This window comes from Equus quagga, chromosome 3, assembly GCF_021613505.1.
Source record: "Equus quagga isolate Etosha38 chromosome 3, UCLA_HA_Equagga_1.0, whole genome shotgun sequence".
Classification (NCBI taxonomy): Eukaryota; Metazoa; Chordata; class Mammalia; order Perissodactyla; family Equidae; genus Equus; species Equus quagga.
The window spans coordinates 17678033-17696093 of NC_060269.1; the positions used below are offsets into that span (position 1 = coordinate 17678033).

Consider the following 18061-nt stretch of genomic DNA (forward strand, 5'->3'; position numbering starts at 1 on the left):
AGGGCCGGCCCCCATTTTTAACCTTTGAGATAAGTTTTCAAACAAGAAAATATACAAATATAGGCCATAATTAATTTAATCTTCCTTGCTTCAAAATATTTTTAATCAGAAGAAAAAATAAACGGATCCAGGATTCATCCTCTCACTGACTTTTCATCTTCTATTCACTTGAGAATGTCTAATTGATACCAATTGAAAGTATAAAATTCTTAAATTTTGGTGCCAATTTTGTTTCAAAAGGAAATGTTAATATCAAAGTCATAAATCCCTGATGAAGGCCTTTAGCTGAAATGATGCTGGCGGGCAGGAGTCTAATTACATCCAATGTGTGCAGATGCAATATAGCATCTCCTATATCAAGTGAGCAATGCCTCAGCATCTTTTCCTCATTAGACTTATTAAAATTAATCAGAATCCTTGGCCTTTTTTTTTTTTTAATAAAGACTTTTCGCTTTTGTCACAAACTCTTCTGTAGGGGTAGGCGTGAAGGTTTGGAAAGGTTTGTGATTGAGTATATCCAAAACATGTCCTTATGGCAGCTTTTCTGCATATTTCTACTACAGTCTGTTCCTTGGCACTCATCCCAGGTGCTATCTTTTGGAATCCAAATTGCGTCCATTCTTCCTCAGTATTTATTTCTTATCATTTTGTAATTGTTCTAATTGATTTATAGATTTATATGTCTATATGTATGTATATGCTTTATCTCCATGTGATAATAGTTCACAGATAAAATATTTGGTTATGAAACAGTGGGTATAAGGAATCAACAACAATTCTTTAAACATATTATTTTTGGTTTTGTGATTACATATATGGTAATTCAAAGATGTTTTTAGAATAATAGAGAAATTATCTTTTTTCGTTGGGCAGAAGCATAGCTCTTAGCAGAGCTCACGTATTATCATGTTTGTTGGAAGCTGTTAGTAGATTTTTCTCCCAGGAACTGTAATTCAGAATGATTAACCATTACTCTTCCCTGTGCTTCTCTCAAAGGCACACTGAAAAATATTACATCCAGTAGACTGTGTGGGTTTTAGTTAGACAATGGCGGATCAGTCCCTGAAGTCTATCATTAAGTAGATTTGACTTGGGAACCTCAAAGTTAGTATAGGAGAAGCTGTTCTTCCCCAGTAATCATGAGAAAGTAAAGTTATAATAGGTAGCAATATGGTGTTTTATATACATTAACCAAATGTTTTATTCGGGTTCTGTGTGATTATAACTGCACACTCCCTCTTTTATAGGTTCCTTCGTCTTTGCGGTTACCGTCACAGATGCTGATATTGGACCCAATTCTGAACTGCATTATTCTCTTTCGGGTAGACACTCTGAAAAATTTCACATTGACCCACTGAGAGGAGCTATAATGGCAGCTGGACCACTAAACGGAGCTTCAGAAGTGACATTTTCTGTGCATGTAAAAGACGGTGGCTCATTTCCAAAGACAGATTCCACAACAGTGACGGTTAGATTTGTGAACAAGGCAGATTTCCCTAAAGTCAGAGCCAAAGAACAAACTTTCATGTTTCCTGAAAACCAACCAGTAGGCACTCTTGTCACCACCATTACAGGATCCTCTTTGAGAGGAGAACCTTTGTCCTATTATATCGCAAGTGGGAATCTTGGCAATACATTCCAAATCGATCAGTTAACAGGGCAGGTGTCCGTTAGTCAACCTCTGGATTTTGAAAAGATTCAAAAATATGTTGTATGGATAGAGGCCAGAGATGGAGGCTTCCCTCCTTTCTCCTCTTATGAGAAACTTGACATAACAGTATTAGATGTTAATGATAATTCCCCAATTTTTAAGGAAGATCCATTTGTATCTGAAATTTTGGAAAACCTTTCTCCTCGAAAAATACTTACTGTTTTGGCAATGGACAAGGACAGCGGACCCAATGGACAGTTAGATTATGAAATAGTTAATGGCAACAAAGAACATAGTTTCAGTATCAATCATGCCACTGGTGAAATTAGAAGCATTCGACCTTTAGACAGGGAAAAAATATCTCAATATGTGCTCACCATAAAGTCCTCAGACAAAGGCTCCCCTTCTCAGAGTACCTCAGTAAAAGTCATCATCAACATTTTAGATGAAAATGATAACGCTCCTAGGTTTTCTCAAATATTTAGTGCCCATGTTCTTGAAAATTCCCCATTAGGATACACAGTTACACGTGTTACAACTTCTGATGAAGACATTGGTATAAATGCAATTAGTAGATATTCTGTAATGGACACAAGTCTTCCATTTACAATTAATCCCAGCACAGGTGATATTGTCATTAGTAGACCTTTAAATAGAGAAGATACGGACCGTTACAGAATTCGAGTTTCTGCACATGATTCTGGATGGACCGTAAGTACAGATGTCACAATATTTGTGACAGATGTCAATGACAATGCTCCAAGATTTAGCAGACCCTCCTATTATTTAGATTGCCCTGAACTTACTGAAATTGGCTCCAAAGTCACTCAGGTATCTGCCTCAGACCCTGACGAGGGGTCAAATGGACAAGTATTTTATTTTATAAAATCTCAGTCAGAGTATTTCAGGATTAATGCCACTACAGGAGAGATTTTCAATAAACAGGTCTTAAAATACCAAAACGTCAGTGGCTTCAGTAATGTAAACATCAACAGACACAGTTTTATAGTGACATCTTCAGATAGAGGTAATCCTTCCTTACTTAGTGAGACAACAGTTACTATCAACACGGTGGACAGTAATGACAATGCACCTCAATTTCTTGAAATGAAGTATTTTACTCCAGTCACCAAAAATGTTAAAGTTGGTACAAAGTTAATCAAAGTTACTGCAGTAGATGATAAAGATTTTGGACTGAATTCTGAAGTAGAGTATTTCATTTCTAGTGAAAATCATTTGGGAAAATTTAAGTTGGACAATAATACAGGGTGGATTTCAGTAGCATCTTCCCTAATTTCTGACTTGAATCAAAACTTTTTGATCACTGTCACCGCAAAGGATAAAGGAAACCCTCCACTTTCATCCCAAGCAACTGTTCAAATAATTGTCACTGAGGAAAACTACCATACACCTGAATTCTCTCAAAGCCACATGAGTGCAACCATCCCTGAAAGCCATAGCATTGGGGCCACTGTCAGAACTGTTTCTGCAAGAGACAGAGACGCAGCTATGAATGGCTTGATTAGGTACAGCATTTCTTCAGGAAATGAAGAGGGCATTTTTGCAATCAATTCCTCCACAGGTGTATTAACACTAGCCAAAGCTCTTGATTATGAGCTATGCCAGAAACACGAAATGACTATTAGTGCTACAGATGGAGGATGGGTTGCAAGAACTGGTTATTGCAGTGTGACTGTAAATGTGGTTGATGTGAATGACAATTCTCCAGTATTCCTCCCTGATGAATATTTCCCTACTGTTTTGGAAAATGCCCCAAGTGGGACAACAGTTATTCACCTAAATGCAACAGATGCTGACTCTGGAACCAATGCTGTGATTGCATATACCATCCAGTCATCTGACAGTGACCTCTTTGTCATTGACCCCAACACAGGAGTCATCACCACTCAAGGCTTCTTGGATTTTGAAACCAAGCAGAGCTACCATCTTACTGTGAAAGCCTTCAATGTCCCCGACGAAGAAAGGTGCAGTTTTGCCAATGTTAATATACAATTAAGAGGGACAAATGAATATGTGCCTCGTTTTGTTTCCAAACTTTACTATTTTGAAATCTCAGAAGCAGCTCCTAAAGGTACTGTTGTTGGAGAAGTGTTTGCCAGCGACCGTGATTTGGGCACTGATGGGGAGGTACACTATTTGATTTTTGGTAACAGTAGAAAGAAAGGTTTCCAGATCAATAAGAAGACTGGACAAATTTATGTTTCCGGACTTCTTGATAGAGAAAAAGAAGAAAGAGTATCTTTGAAGGTATTGGCTAAGAATTTTGGCAGCATTAGGGGTGCAGACATAGATGAAGTCACTGTAAATGTCACCGTGCTTGATGCCAATGACCCACCTGTTTTTAGTCTAAACATCTACAGCGTTCAGATCAGTGAAGGGGTCCCAACAGGAACTCATGTGACCTTTGTCAGCGCCTTTGACTCAGATTCTGTCCCCAGCTGGAGCAGGTTTTCTTACTTCATTGGATCAGGGAATGAAAATGGTGCTTTTTCCATTAATCCACAGACAGGACAGATCACCGTTACTGCAGAATTAGATCGAGAAACCCTACCCATCTATAATCTCACTGTTCTGGCTGTTGATTCGGGGACCCCCTCAGCTACAGGAAGTGCCTCCTTATTGGTCACCCTGGAAGATATAAATGATAATGGGCCGATGTTAACCATCAGTGAAGGAGAAGTTATGGAAAACAAACGCCCAGGAACTCTGGTGATGACCCTTCAGTCCACTGATCCCGATCTCCCTCCCAACCAAGGCCCCTTTACCTATTACCTGCTGAGCACTGGTCCTGCCACCAATTATTTTAGTCTGAACACTGCTGGAGTTCTGAGCACAACCAGGGAGATTGACAGAGAGCAGATTGCAGACTTCTATCTGTCTGTGGTTACAAGAGATTCTGGTGTTCCTCAAATGTCTTCCACAGGAACCGTGCATATCACAGTTATAGACCAAAATGACAATCCTTCGCAGTCTCGGACGGTGGAGGTATTTGTTAATTATTATGGCAATTTGTTTCCTGGTGGGATTTTAGGCTCTGTGAAGCCACAAGATCCAGATGTGTTAGACACCTTCCACTGCTCCCTTACTTCAGGAGTTACAAGCCTCTTCAGTATTCCAAGGGGCACTTGTGATCTGAATTCCCAGCCCAGGTCCACTGATGGCACATTTGATCTGACTGTTCTTAGCAATGATGGAGTTCACAGCACAGTCACAAGCAATATCCGAGTTTTCTTTGCTGGATTTTCCAACACCACAGTGGATAACAGCATCCTCCTTCGTCTCGGTGTACCAACAGTAAAGGACTTCTTGACTAACCACTACCTTCATTTCTTACGCATTGCCAGCTCACAGCTGACAGGCCTAGGGACTGCTGTGCAACTCTATGGTGCATATGAAGAGAACAATAGAACGTTTCTTTTGGCAGCTGTGAAGCGAAGCAATAATCAGTATGTGAATCCTAGTGGTGTAGCCACTTTCTTTGAAAGCATCAAAGAGATCCTTCTCCGGCAGAGTGGAGTAAAGGTAGAATCTGTGGATCATGACTCATGTGTTCATGGTCCATGTCAGAATGGAGGGAGTTGTATAAGAAGACTGGCTGTGAGCTCCACATTAAAAAGCCACGAGAGTCTTCCAGTCATCATTGTGGCAAATGAACCTTTGCAGCCTTTCTTATGCAAGTGTCTGCCAGGTTATGCTGGTAGCTGGTGTGAAATAGATATAGATGAATGCCTTCCATCCCCTTGCCACAATGGTGGGACCTGTCACAATTTAGTGGGAGGATTTTCGTGCAGCTGCCCAGATGGCTTCACTGGCAGGGCCTGTGAAAGAGATATCAATGAGTGCCTGCCTAGTCCTTGCAAGAATGGTGCCATCTGCCAGAATTTTCCAGGAAGCTTCAACTGTGTTTGCAAAACTGGATACACAGGTATGACAATCTTTGACTTTTTTCACTAAGACTTTAGCCCTGTCAAGTATAAAAGAAAGATTTGAATTTTGTCATTTTAAAATAATTCTCCATAAAAATGGGCATAATCGTAGCAAAAGCTTTAAGTGTTTGCTATTGGCCGAGCACTGTTCTAAGCACTTTATCTGTATTTATTTTACTGACTTCTCACAAGAAACCTGTGTGGTAGGGATAATTAATAAAGAAGATTAAATCGCTTGCGTTCAGCACGGCACAGAAAGTGATCTGGGTTTTGACTCCAAGCTTGACTCTAGAGCCTCTGCTCTTTATGTGCGTGTCACACTCCATCGTGCTTTGATTTGTACTTGCTAGAGAGTATCATGGTGAGTCCTGTATCTTCTAAGAATGTTTTGTCCATTATTCTGCTTGATCCTCACAAAAAGCCTATGAGGTGATGTACTGGGCTGAGACTGGTCAGAAACTGAAATTACTTTAGGACTTTAAAGTAGGAAGGTATTTAATACAAGGAAATAGCTTACAAAATCTTCAAACTGGCTAAGAGTGAGGGTCAGGAAAATTCACCAACGACCTCAGCAATAAGGACACCGCAGGTATTGGAAGGAATCACAGCTGATCCTCTTGCTCACTTGCAGCACTGTGTTGAGTGACTCCCAGGAGAATGACCCCTGCTTTGCTTCCACCCTTCAAATATCGTTCAACTCTTGCTCACTGGCAGCATCTAAACTGCAGCTCTGCTGGAAGGGAGTCTGGAAAAGGTAGTTTTCCAACTTCCAGCTCCTACAATACAGAAGGATAGGAATGGTACTGAGTGGCAATATTAATATCTAGCATAGAAAGATACTATTATTACTCCTATTATATGTTGTAGGAAACTGATCCTACACTCTGGTAACTCTAGGTCCAGAGTTGCCAAAGACTAGATTGTAGCCAATTTCTGTAAGGCAAGTTATTTGAAGTTATGTATTAATTTTTTATTCTGACTCTCAGAGCTCACATCAGTTCTATTTGCATAATTAGAGATAATCCAACTGATCAGGAATGATATAAACATACATAAAATTGAACGATTAACATGAATCTTACATTTATTGAAGTCATGGAATGCATTGTTTCAAATTCTAAATGCATAGCCCATCCAAGAAAACCAGCAGATAATTAAAGTCAGATAGTTATATGTCTTTTGTTTTGCAGGAAACAGTATAGCAAAAAACCTGGTGACAAATTGTTAATCCACACACTAAATTAGGAACATATTGTTTGAATATCAGTATCTGTTTAATGTCCTTTGTGAAGGGAATCCCTGAAAGATCATTCTGAGTTACTCTTTCTAACTAGCCTTTACCTGGTAACCTGACTCAGGAAGATGGAGCTAATGTGCAAAAACACCTTCAAGAGCTAATCAGAGCTGATAAACTGTAAGACAAAATTCATACATAAGCATATGTATATCGCACAGAATAAATTTTTTAAAATACTCATTCTAGCTAGATTTTACTTCTGTTAACATTAAGTACAGTGCCTTAGCAAAGCCTTCTTCAAGGCCTGTATATATGCAAATATTTTTTGGATCATCAGAATTATTTTTAAACACCTTTATTTTCATGCACTGTTTACTTTATTTGTGGACTTTCACCTGTATTTTTTCAAAGATTTTTAAAGTCTGTGACATTACAAATTAGAGCTGTGAGATTTTCTGAACTTTCTACTTCAAATGGTCCTCAGCCACTACCCCTCATCACACACACACACACACACACACTGCATATTTCATGTGAAGTTAGAAATTGTGTTAAAGATTGTCACAGTGAGTGACTAATGAATTGATGGAAACCAAGAGACTTTATCCTAAAAATCTCACAGGAAGTGATTAAGTATTAGCTAAACAGGGATTCTGTGTGGAAAACACCCTGGAAGGATGCAAGAATGGAAATGAAAATTATGTAACAACTACAAGAAGAAGATATGAAAGGATAGAGTTATTATCGTATTGCCACCAGTTTATTCTGATTTTTAATTTTTTTAAAAAAAGTTATTTTCAAGGTTGTGACCATAGGGTCACCTAATAAATACGGAATAATTATATTTTTAAATAAATGTATGATTTAGAGGGAATGAATTTATTTGTATAAATATGTTGCTGATCTTTTGTTCTTAGTCACTAGAAAAAGAACAAAAGAAAATTGAGAAACATAATGAGACTTCATATTCAGTTATAATCACTTCATATTCCATTTTTAAGGATGGTTTCCTGTAAGTTAATTTTTATATCACTAAATGGATCTTTGATTAGCTGTAATACAAGGTATTAGAAAAGATGAATAAACTTTAATGTAGTATAGGACATGTGAAAAACTAATTTCTAGATTTTCACGAAGTTTAATAATAGAAAAAATTATATCAGTTGTCAATATGCCTCAGCAAACCAAAAGAAAATATCTTTCATATTAGTCATGCCTCAGAAGTTCAGGCTCCTGGAGGAAATCAGCAGCTTAATAGCTATAAATCCAGTATTTCTTTCCTTATACAAATGAAAGTATCTTGCATTTCATAGAACACTAATTAGGAAGCACAATTATAGTCAGTAACCACTTAGCATTTGTCTTCTTGCTCCGGGTTTCACTGTTTGCAGCACGTCCTTGTGTTACGTCCTTCCTAGGAACGGCTGGTGGCATAAAATTCAGCATGTGGATAGAGCTTATTTCTAAATCTGGGTCTCGCATAATAGAATTAGTTCATCGCCCTTTAACCTTTCCATTTACTTTCACACATCTGGATGCATTTTAGGTATGGTATTTGGAGTAATGCCGGGGTTTATTACCATATGGAGAGGTTTTCCTATGCTCTCAAGTCCTGTTATTTGAGAGGAGGATGAGATTTGTCCATTCATCACTTTTATGTCATTTGACAGTATAAATAGGAATTTTTTCCCAGACATATAAAATTATACACAGGTTGTGCATGGTAATTTTACTGAGGAACTTGGCCAACACTTGCTTTCACGAAGCTGGAAGTGGTAACTAAGAGTCATTCTTTTACAATCACAGCAGTCGCAGTCGTATATTAACGCTCTCAATGATCATGTGATCAGGAAACTAGAATACAAACAGAAGTTAGGGAATAGATATGAAATGAAATTTTCTGTGAGATACAGAAAAGTGACTCATAGAAGAGAGGATAATTCAATTCTTGTTTTGATTTTATTTCCAAGAGTGGAATTAGACAGTTTACATTAAAATATAATTTACAACTTATTAAAGCATTAATAGCAGGCTTCTAGTAGCTTAAATGCTTCTTATTTCCGCATAAAATAAGCACGTATTTGTAAGCTTGCCATGGATGTTACGAATATCATTATACATAATCATCTGTAGTCTCATTGAGATTGTATTTGTGTGTGTTTTAAAATACAAAACAGTTTTTTTACTTTTCCTTTTCTTACTGGCAGCCCTTGTTTAAACATATTTTTGCTTTGTTTTGATGTAAAAAAACATAATACTATTTGATCAGGATATTTAGATGAGCTGTCTTCACAGAGCTTTTCACAAAAATAGGAAACATTTACTTGGTGTGCAAAAAGCAGCTACTTTCTGCCAAAATAATAAAAGGCTTATAAACGTAAATATTCAGAATAAAGAGCATACATGTATTATAGAATTATATTTGTTAATAAAGTCATCAATTTAGATATAAAATGGACTTTGATAGTTACACATAGTCTCCCTCTCCTCTGTGTATAAATACAAGAGATGTGAAAATCATACTTGTGGTGATCTAATATATATTTGAGCTAAGATATTAAATTGATGCCTACATGAACTATAGGATATCAGAAATCGTCATATCCTCATGGGGTGGCCAAATTTAACAGGTGGGAATAAATGTAGCTCAACTCCATATAATCTAACATTAAAATGTGCTATTGGAAGGTGTGAAACTTGAGTTTATATCCTTGTTGAAAAGACCATAGGTGATCACAACAGATTCAACTGATGTTCAACACTTCATCACAGCGTCTGCCTGTGAACACGAAAATATATGCTAAATTTCTCCTGTAAGTTTAAACTATAATCTTGGCAAGTCTGTGGATACCCTGGCCTCCTATTATTCATTCATTGTCATCTTCAGCAATTCCCATTCTCCATGTGCTAAGAGCTTGCACTTCCTGAAGCACGTCTCCTATATGTGATAAATAACGTATGCCAACACAAGTAATTGATGGATGTCAAAGCAATGAGATCAGTTTATTCTTCTAAACAGCTGCTATGACAGTTAACATGTCTTAATAGAAAAAGGCTCCTTGAGTTCAAGAGATGTGGCTGCTTTTCTTTGTGCAAGCCCGATCAGTGTGCTGCCAGGCCTCAAGGCACTGACAAGTATTGTTAATTGACTTGCAGCATTAATGAAGTTAATGATCCAAGATTTTGTTTCACGGTGCTCCAACACATCAAATTTTCTTTTATCAGAAACATGTTAGAGCAATTCAAACTACTGCATTCTCTGATAATTATTATGCCAGGAACATTAGAAAGTAGATAGATGTGTGAAGAAAAACACAGAATTTGTTGCTGACTTCTAATTGGGTAAGAGCGCAAACTTTCCAAACCTGAGAAATATGTATTTAAAGGCTGTCTTTTGATTCTAAGTAAAATTATGACATCTTTCCCTCACATGAAAGAAAAAAAGTTCTTTTAATAATAGTTCAAATTGCAATATTGAGTTTTCAAACTGTATCTTTGAATCTAGTATGCCAACCTCTTTGAAATTCACTAATTGTAAATCAAACTTACTCATAAAATGGAGCACTCAAACTAAACTTTTGAATGGTAAATAATTTACATACTCTAACATCAACAAATAAGACTATTTTTCCCAAATTCAAAAATAAATTCATTTACTTAACCCCTAGCAAAGTCATTTCTTACATTTTTTGGTAAGTATCTACTAAGGGAAAATAACATAAAACTCTGGTCTAAATTGAAATGTTAAATGAAAAGCTGTTTTTTTTCCTTTACAAATGTCTATTTATATTGTATACTCAACGAATCAGATTCCATTGAGAATTTATTTTAACTTTTAAAAGAAATTCATTCTCAAACTATTATTTTCTTAGTTTGTAGATTCTTCTGCCATTTCTGTAGTTGCTATATGTTTATATTTTTCTTGGAGAGCACATATGTCCAAATATTTGAGTAAGTGTACATGACACTACTCCCTAAATTGGCTAGCCATTGTTTCCCATTTCCAGTCTTCAAGAAGTGCAGTTCATAATTTTGTAACCCACTACCATTTTCACAATATATTTCACAGTATTCGGACCACATCTATAAAGTATATTAATCTATGTACTTAATACATGCTACTTTAAACACAATCCTAAAAGAAACTTTCAAAAAAAAAAAATGAAACCTTAGTCCAATAGTGCATGTGAAAATTAAGTGTGCTCTCACAGTGGAAAAAAATGGAAGGAGTGGGATGTGACTTTCCTGACGGCAAATAAATTATCACAAGTATACCCAAAAGGTTTTATTTATTCTTTATTGGGTAATACTGATATTGTATTAAGATATTGTATTGTATTGTATTAATCCACTTCTCTGGAATGATCTGTCACAAATTCAGCTGGAAAACACCATAGGAGAGAGTTTTCCATGGCCTGGCATCTCTTTGGTGTGATGTTTTGTATAGGCTTATAAGAAAGTTGTCCTGCCTGTTTCTTGAATGCAACACTTTGCTACACAAACCCTAATTTCTGTGCCTCCAGACCGGTAACTTGTTTATTTTCATTATTTACCCTTAGAATCAAAAGGTACTCTGAAATTGTTAGTGTTTTGCCTTGTAAGGAGGTTCCCAATTTTATTTAGAAAGGAAAACGTGTTATTTTTCTGACCGTATGATGTAGAGGAACGTGTTTAGTTAGCAGTGTCATGAGATCTGACTCACGCTTATAATTTCAAACCAGAACAATTGTGGCTACATAATCAAACCAGAAAAACAGAACTAAATTAAACAAAAACTTTGACTATGTTTTAAGCATGATAATTATGATGAAATGAATTATCTGCGCTCAACATTAAGTCTAGTTGTGCATATAAAACTTACTTGTTTTCATGAGACATTTAATAAAGGCATTAGTGCAATCATGGTGGAAAGTAGAAAATAGCTTTAGAGAAATAAACTCTAAGTAAATAATTAAACCCTCCTGTCAATGAATGGAAATTAACTAAGAACTCTGTAACATCTCATTTCTCAGAATAGGAAAACTAGAAACTACTCTAACAAATGTGTGAAATGATTGCAGTAATTTAAAGTTGTAGAACAGTGGCATTAGAGCACATTTAAGTTTATATAAAAGAAAAATATACCTCCACCACCACGACAAAGAAAACCAAATGGGACTAGCCTTATACTCCAAATTTGGTCGGCCAAGTGATTATTCTGTCATAGCTTTGTGAACCCTAGATATGGGAGCAGACCTACATTGGTCTGTGCTATGGTTTTACAATTTCTTAGACAAGATACTCGCCTCCAAGGGCCTCTTCTCCTTCGTCTGTGAAATGTAAATGTTTCCTGTTGCGTGGCTTAATTCCCCCTGCTAAAATGGAAGTACAATGGCAAGATACTTATCTGCTTTTTTCACTGCCATAGCCCCATTTCTAGCAGGCCTGACCCATAATAGGCACTCAATTGTTAATTGTTGGTTGAACTTAACAAGATGATCTATGAAAAATGTCTTTCTAAATTAACAAATATGCTGGTTAGGTATTATTGTTTTAGAAAAAGACAAAGTATATGTAATCTGTAGCCGAGAGTAAATCTTAAGTATTTCAAAATATATTTGATTTATTTTCTTATTTTTGATTCTACTTTACAACAGATGTGTATAAGGAATATTTCTTGAGAGTGAAAGGATCGTAGTTTGACAAATAAGCTAAATGAGATTGATTCTTACCTTTGAAAGATCTGAGTCAAGGACATCTCTACAGTGAAAATTATATGTAAAAGTTTCAAATCTCCAGTTATAAAATGTGAAAAATGAAGCGACATTGGCAAGAGGAAATAAATTCAGTGAAAACATTTAAATATGTTCACCATTTGTGATCTCCCTGAAAACAGGGGTTCCTTCCAAGATGATTATGTAAATTATTTTCTAAATATTATAATGCACATCTTTACAATAGGAAAACTAAGTAAGATTTTGAATGCCGAGATATTCCAATTTCCTCATGTCAAGTAAAATATTCTTATATTTCTTTTCTCCAAGATATCTCTCAGAATAGATTTTGGGCATGATTATGCAGTAATGGTATTAATATATTTGTATGTAAGATTTTTCTTTAATCAGTTTGATGCTTTTTAGGGAAAATGTGTGAATCTTCAGTCAATTACTGTGAATGCAATCCCTGCTTTAATGGCGGTTCCTGCCAAAGTGGAGTGGAGTCATACTATTGTCATTGTCCATTTGGTGAGTATAGCTCAGTTCTTGATATAAAATATCCATCTGTTTGGCACACGGTTTAGCAATTTTGTTTTATTGTGGACATGGTGATTAAGAAAACGTTAGTTGTTTTACACAGGAGGTTTTAGCAAAATAAAAAAGTTTAATATTTTTCAAAGGTAATTATGGAAATCCCATTGAATATATTGCTTTGATCATTACTGGAAAAATAATCAACTTAACATAATTGAATTCGATGTTGTCTCCTCAGGACCTTCCCCCTACAATATTTATGAATGCCCTCTTTTTAGCCTAGAACCTATCAAAATAAAAGTCCTTTAGCACGATTTGACACCCCTCTCTATTTCAAATCTTTAAGAATAATTAGTCAAAGTGTTTTTTGTTTTGTTTTGCTTTTACTTTTTATTTTTGTTTTTACATTAATTCAACCACTTCTGTTAAAAGGATTTAATAACCAGAGATGCAATTTTCATGATAAACTTTTTGTACATAACTAACTAATCAAAATTGAGACTAATGTATTCTTTGGAGGGAGAAAGTTGTCAGAATTTTTTTTACACATACATATTTATTCATCATGGTGGAATGAACTAGAAGATTCCTTCCAGGTCTCACCCAAATGTCATCCAGCATTGGGACAGCCAAGGATTATGAGAACAGCTTTGGAGGAAGCTTTCATTTTAACTTCGTTTGTTTCTTAGGTTTGTGATTATTCCATTTATTTAAAGGCTGCTTTACCCCACGGTATAGTATTCATCTCCAGATGTCCTTCAGTAGTGACACCCTGTCCCTCTCTATTAGAGAGGAGATGGATGTTTTTCTCATTTTTCCTCGTCCGTATTACTATGCTATATGGAGCCTGAAAAGTGAGTCTCAATGTATAATGAAGAATAGAACTTGAAAGAATGTGAGGTTTCTAGTAACCGGTAAAGTGTACTGTTCATTCATTTTCAAATAATACTGTGACTCTCTCTAGTTTTGGGTTTGTAAAGCACATCAGTAGAATGAAAAGAAAAGCAGAATATAAAAATATCTAATCGTGAGCCATGCATTTTAGCAATGGTTCTGAAACCTAAAAGTTGAGGCCTTTGTCTAAAGTCAAAAAATGTAAACAAAACAAAACTACCCCAAGATGATATAGTGACTAAAACTAATTTTGTTTTCAGTCCAGTATGATGTTTGGAGTACCCTGCCTTTTAAAAATTTCTTTGGGATTCTCACCAACAATGCCCATGAAGCAATGAAAAGTAGATAAAGATCAAAATAACCACAATTTTAGATCTCCTAAAACTTCTTTCTGTGTGATCTTTTATCATCCTAAAGAGTGCTGCTTGCTACAGATAACCACAATCAAGTTTCATGGTTTACTGTTTAACTTGTGCTTTGGAATGAAAGATAAGGAGATTGGAGTAGAAAGTGGAAAAATGATTTTTCAAGTGATTGAATAAAGGTTTTACATTCCTAGAGATTCCTTTGCATTCTAATTGCAAATATGAAGATTTAAGATAATTAATACCAAATAAAAACAAATTGTTGCTGCAGCGTAGCTGATATAACAGTCACACCTACTGGGTGAAGTGTTTTGGGGTCCAAGTGTACCTTCCCTTCACCCTTCCAGAGATCTCCAGGGAAACAAGATTAGAAAAACCATTTAAATTAAAGAGACAGATCACATGTAGTTGGCAGTGCAAATTTCTCCCCCCATTCCTTCTAGTGGCAAAGACAAAAAACGTTATATAAACTTAGACATTGTCAGTTGACAACACAAGATTTATAAAAGAAAACAGAGCAAAAGAATCTTGAAACAACAATACATGATTTGAGACCAAAGACATAGAATTAAAAGGAAAAAGTATTTTTCTTTTCAAATTGAATGTGGGTGAAACATACAAATAAAAATGGCGGATGGAATGCCTCAAACAAATAGTTGGAGATAGTTACACATGCGTCCTATAAAGCAACATCTTAACTATAATTTTGAAGTTGGAAAAAAACTTTTGCGCTGTTTACTTTCTCATCAGTGAAAGATTTGTTGTTTGGATTTTAAAAAATTTTTTAGATTTTTAGATTTTTTTCTTTTAGATTATATTTTAGAAAAATCAAAGTGCCTAAGACTTCATAAAAAGAGCTTATATAATTATAACTTCATATATATGTACATAGATACATACAGACACACATGATATCCTTAATTAGAGCAATTTTAATAGTTTATCTTGACCTTTATGTAGATTTATTTCATGGCATTCCATTTGGAAGGAAGTTTTAAAATCCTCATTAAATTTTATTATATTTCAAAGACAAAACCTACCTTTCTCTGGAAACAACAACAGAACTCCTTCAGAAGAAAAAATATTTCATAAATATTTTCATGTTTGAAGTAACAGTAGTAATTTAAATAAAAATGCAGAACCTTTTTCCACTATCTATATACTTTCTATATATATTCAATTTTTAAATACATGTTTTTATTTTTATCAAAACTTAATCAGAAGAGACTTGAGAGAACACATAATACAAATTTTTCTTCAATAATCTATTTCATTTGTATGCTTTATCTTTTATTTTTCTTTAACTTTGGCTACTCTTTCTGCATACATAAGAAGGTATATATAGTATATAAATATATATTTAACATAAATAAATTAAAAATTTTTATTGCATGTAAATATAAATTATACAAAAATATAAGTATTATATGATAGATATAATATATTTGATATATTATATATAAATAAATGTATGCCATATATAACATATATGATATATATAATTTATATGATTCCTCTAATTTCTTTGCTTTTTTTAACTTCAGTTAATGATTAAAAATAAATTATATATACTTTTTACTCATTTATAATAGAATAATATCTCAGCCTTGACAGAAAAGGAAAAGATAAATGACACAATCTTTTATAGCAGCTTCAAGGCCATTTCAATTTAAAGAACATTTAGATACATAAAATGTGTTGAAGTCAGAACAACTAGACAATCGGTAGATCTGGCCTCAAATTTTGGCTCTGTCTCCCATAGTTCTGTGACCTGGGGCAAGTTTTTAGTATTCTGTAAAGTGATGGTGTTGGTTCTATCTAGCTGAGCAGTTCCCTGACTCTAAATTTAAGGCATTTACAAGAAATGTGCAGCCAAAATTAAGGAATGAAACCTTGCAAGTTAGTAAGAATCATGATGTATTGGCAGGGGTTAATTTTCCAATCATTTGCTCCAGTCTACTAATATTTGTGGGAAAAGAATTTTGGCATAGCCTTGTAACATCAATAAAACTCATTTTTCAAGTTTGAAAAAGAACCAGCACAAACAAGCGGGAATGTTGGGTTTCAGAAAAACAGAAAGCTCTTTCAAAGTAGCCTGCTATAAATCATACCCAAAGAGGGCATAAAACAAGAAAGAGATAAAAACTTAAGACAGTTATTTCCTTCTCTAACAGCAATGATTCCCTTCCTTAATTTTGTAACCCATGAAAATACCATGAGTACAGAGACAGATTTTTTTTAAAGTCAAAACAAAGCCCACCATCCTCAATTGAATTAAAATTGTTTTTAAGAATTACATATTATAAAGAAAATATCTTGGTTGAAAATAACAGCATGTTAAAACTTTAGAAAGATTGACAAGCTAATTTTGAAAGTATTCTAGGAAGGAAATCTCTTCAGGTATACTCCATTCAGTTAATTCTAATTTTGGAAATGGGGCGTACTTAGATATGTTCCCTAATTGGTCACAGAAAAACAATTACATCAGTTTATCATTTCTTATATGCTTTAAAGATCATCAGTTTGTTCTATTTCAATTTAATTTTAGATGGTATTCTTTGGAGAGTAATTTTAAAAATTTGTTAAAAGCCTGACTTAGTATTGTCACTTAAAATATTTTAATCGAAGTCATTTAATAAAACTTCATTGGAATTTGATGTGTCAGTGTGTCGCTTTTTCCATTTACAGGTGTCTTTGGAAAACATTGCGAGTTGAATAGTTATGGATTTGAGGAGTTATCATACATGGAATTTCCCAGCTTGGATCCCAATAACAACTATATTTACGTCAAATTTGCAACTATTAAAAGTCATGCTTTATTGCTTTACAACTATGACAATCAGACAGGGGACAGGGCTGAGTTTTTGGCCCTTGAAATTGCTGAAGAAAGACTAAGATTCTCTTATAATTTAGGCAGTGGTACATATAAACTCACCACCATGAAGACGGTGTCAGACGGACATTTTCACACTGTGATTGCCCGGAGAGCAGGAATGGTAAGACACTTCATTCCACATTAAACTTTGTTTTATTATATATGCAGTCAATCAGGCCTTCAAATTAAAGCCTGAATTGGCTGCAAAATGTATTAAATTATGTTTATTCCTTATTCCTTATTTAACCAATTTTGTTCTGAACTACAGTGGCAAATAGGTAATATTTTCTTTTGTTCGTGACAACTATGCTTATCTCAAAAGAATACTTGCCTCAAAAACAATAAAAAGAGCAAAGTAAAGAAATATCCTAGTGCATAACCATTCTATTTTATACATTTCCTATATATTTTTAAGGCTATGTCAGAACTGTACTTAAAATGGCTACTTTTCTTTTCAAGTATCTGTGCCCTAACTGAAGAAAGAATTTAAAAATAAGAAGGGAAAACTTTTCTGCAAATAAATTACTGATAAAAGATGATACTTAACACATATTTCAATATAGTAGTCAGTAATCCTTATCACACCAGGACCTCAGTATACTGTCATTGTGAGGTCTATGACATGAGCTTGTGCTAGGATAAAGTTTTGCTTTTTGACTGTCTAAGGTATTCTCAGAATTATAACTCAGTAACATCCAAGATTTCCATATTATATACCATTTAATTATATGGCTCTCATGTTATAACAAGAATGGTACATATTTATTTAGTACTTGTGTTCATTATACTAGTATTTTTCTTTATAAAGGGAAATGCATGAAACCTTTTCCCTGTTAACATTTGAAATCATTGGACTTAAAGT

General features: G+C 34.8%; 1 protein-coding gene across 3 annotated transcripts in view; it reads left to right on the forward strand.

Moving 5' to 3' along the window:
* The window catches only part of FAT4 (FAT atypical cadherin 4), a 158038-nt gene that overhangs the window by 117559 nt on the left and 22418 nt on the right, over positions 1 to 18061 (forward strand). For all 3 annotated transcript variants that reach the window (XM_046656226.1, XM_046656225.1, XM_046656227.1), the window contains 3 exons: positions 1248 to 5597; positions 12955 to 13059; positions 17013 to 17320. In XM_046656226.1, the coding sequence (XP_046512182.1) occupies positions 1248 to 5597; positions 12955 to 13059; positions 17013 to 17320 (4763 nt within the window). The remainder of the gene's footprint in view (positions 1 to 1247; positions 5598 to 12954; positions 13060 to 17012; positions 17321 to 18061) is intronic.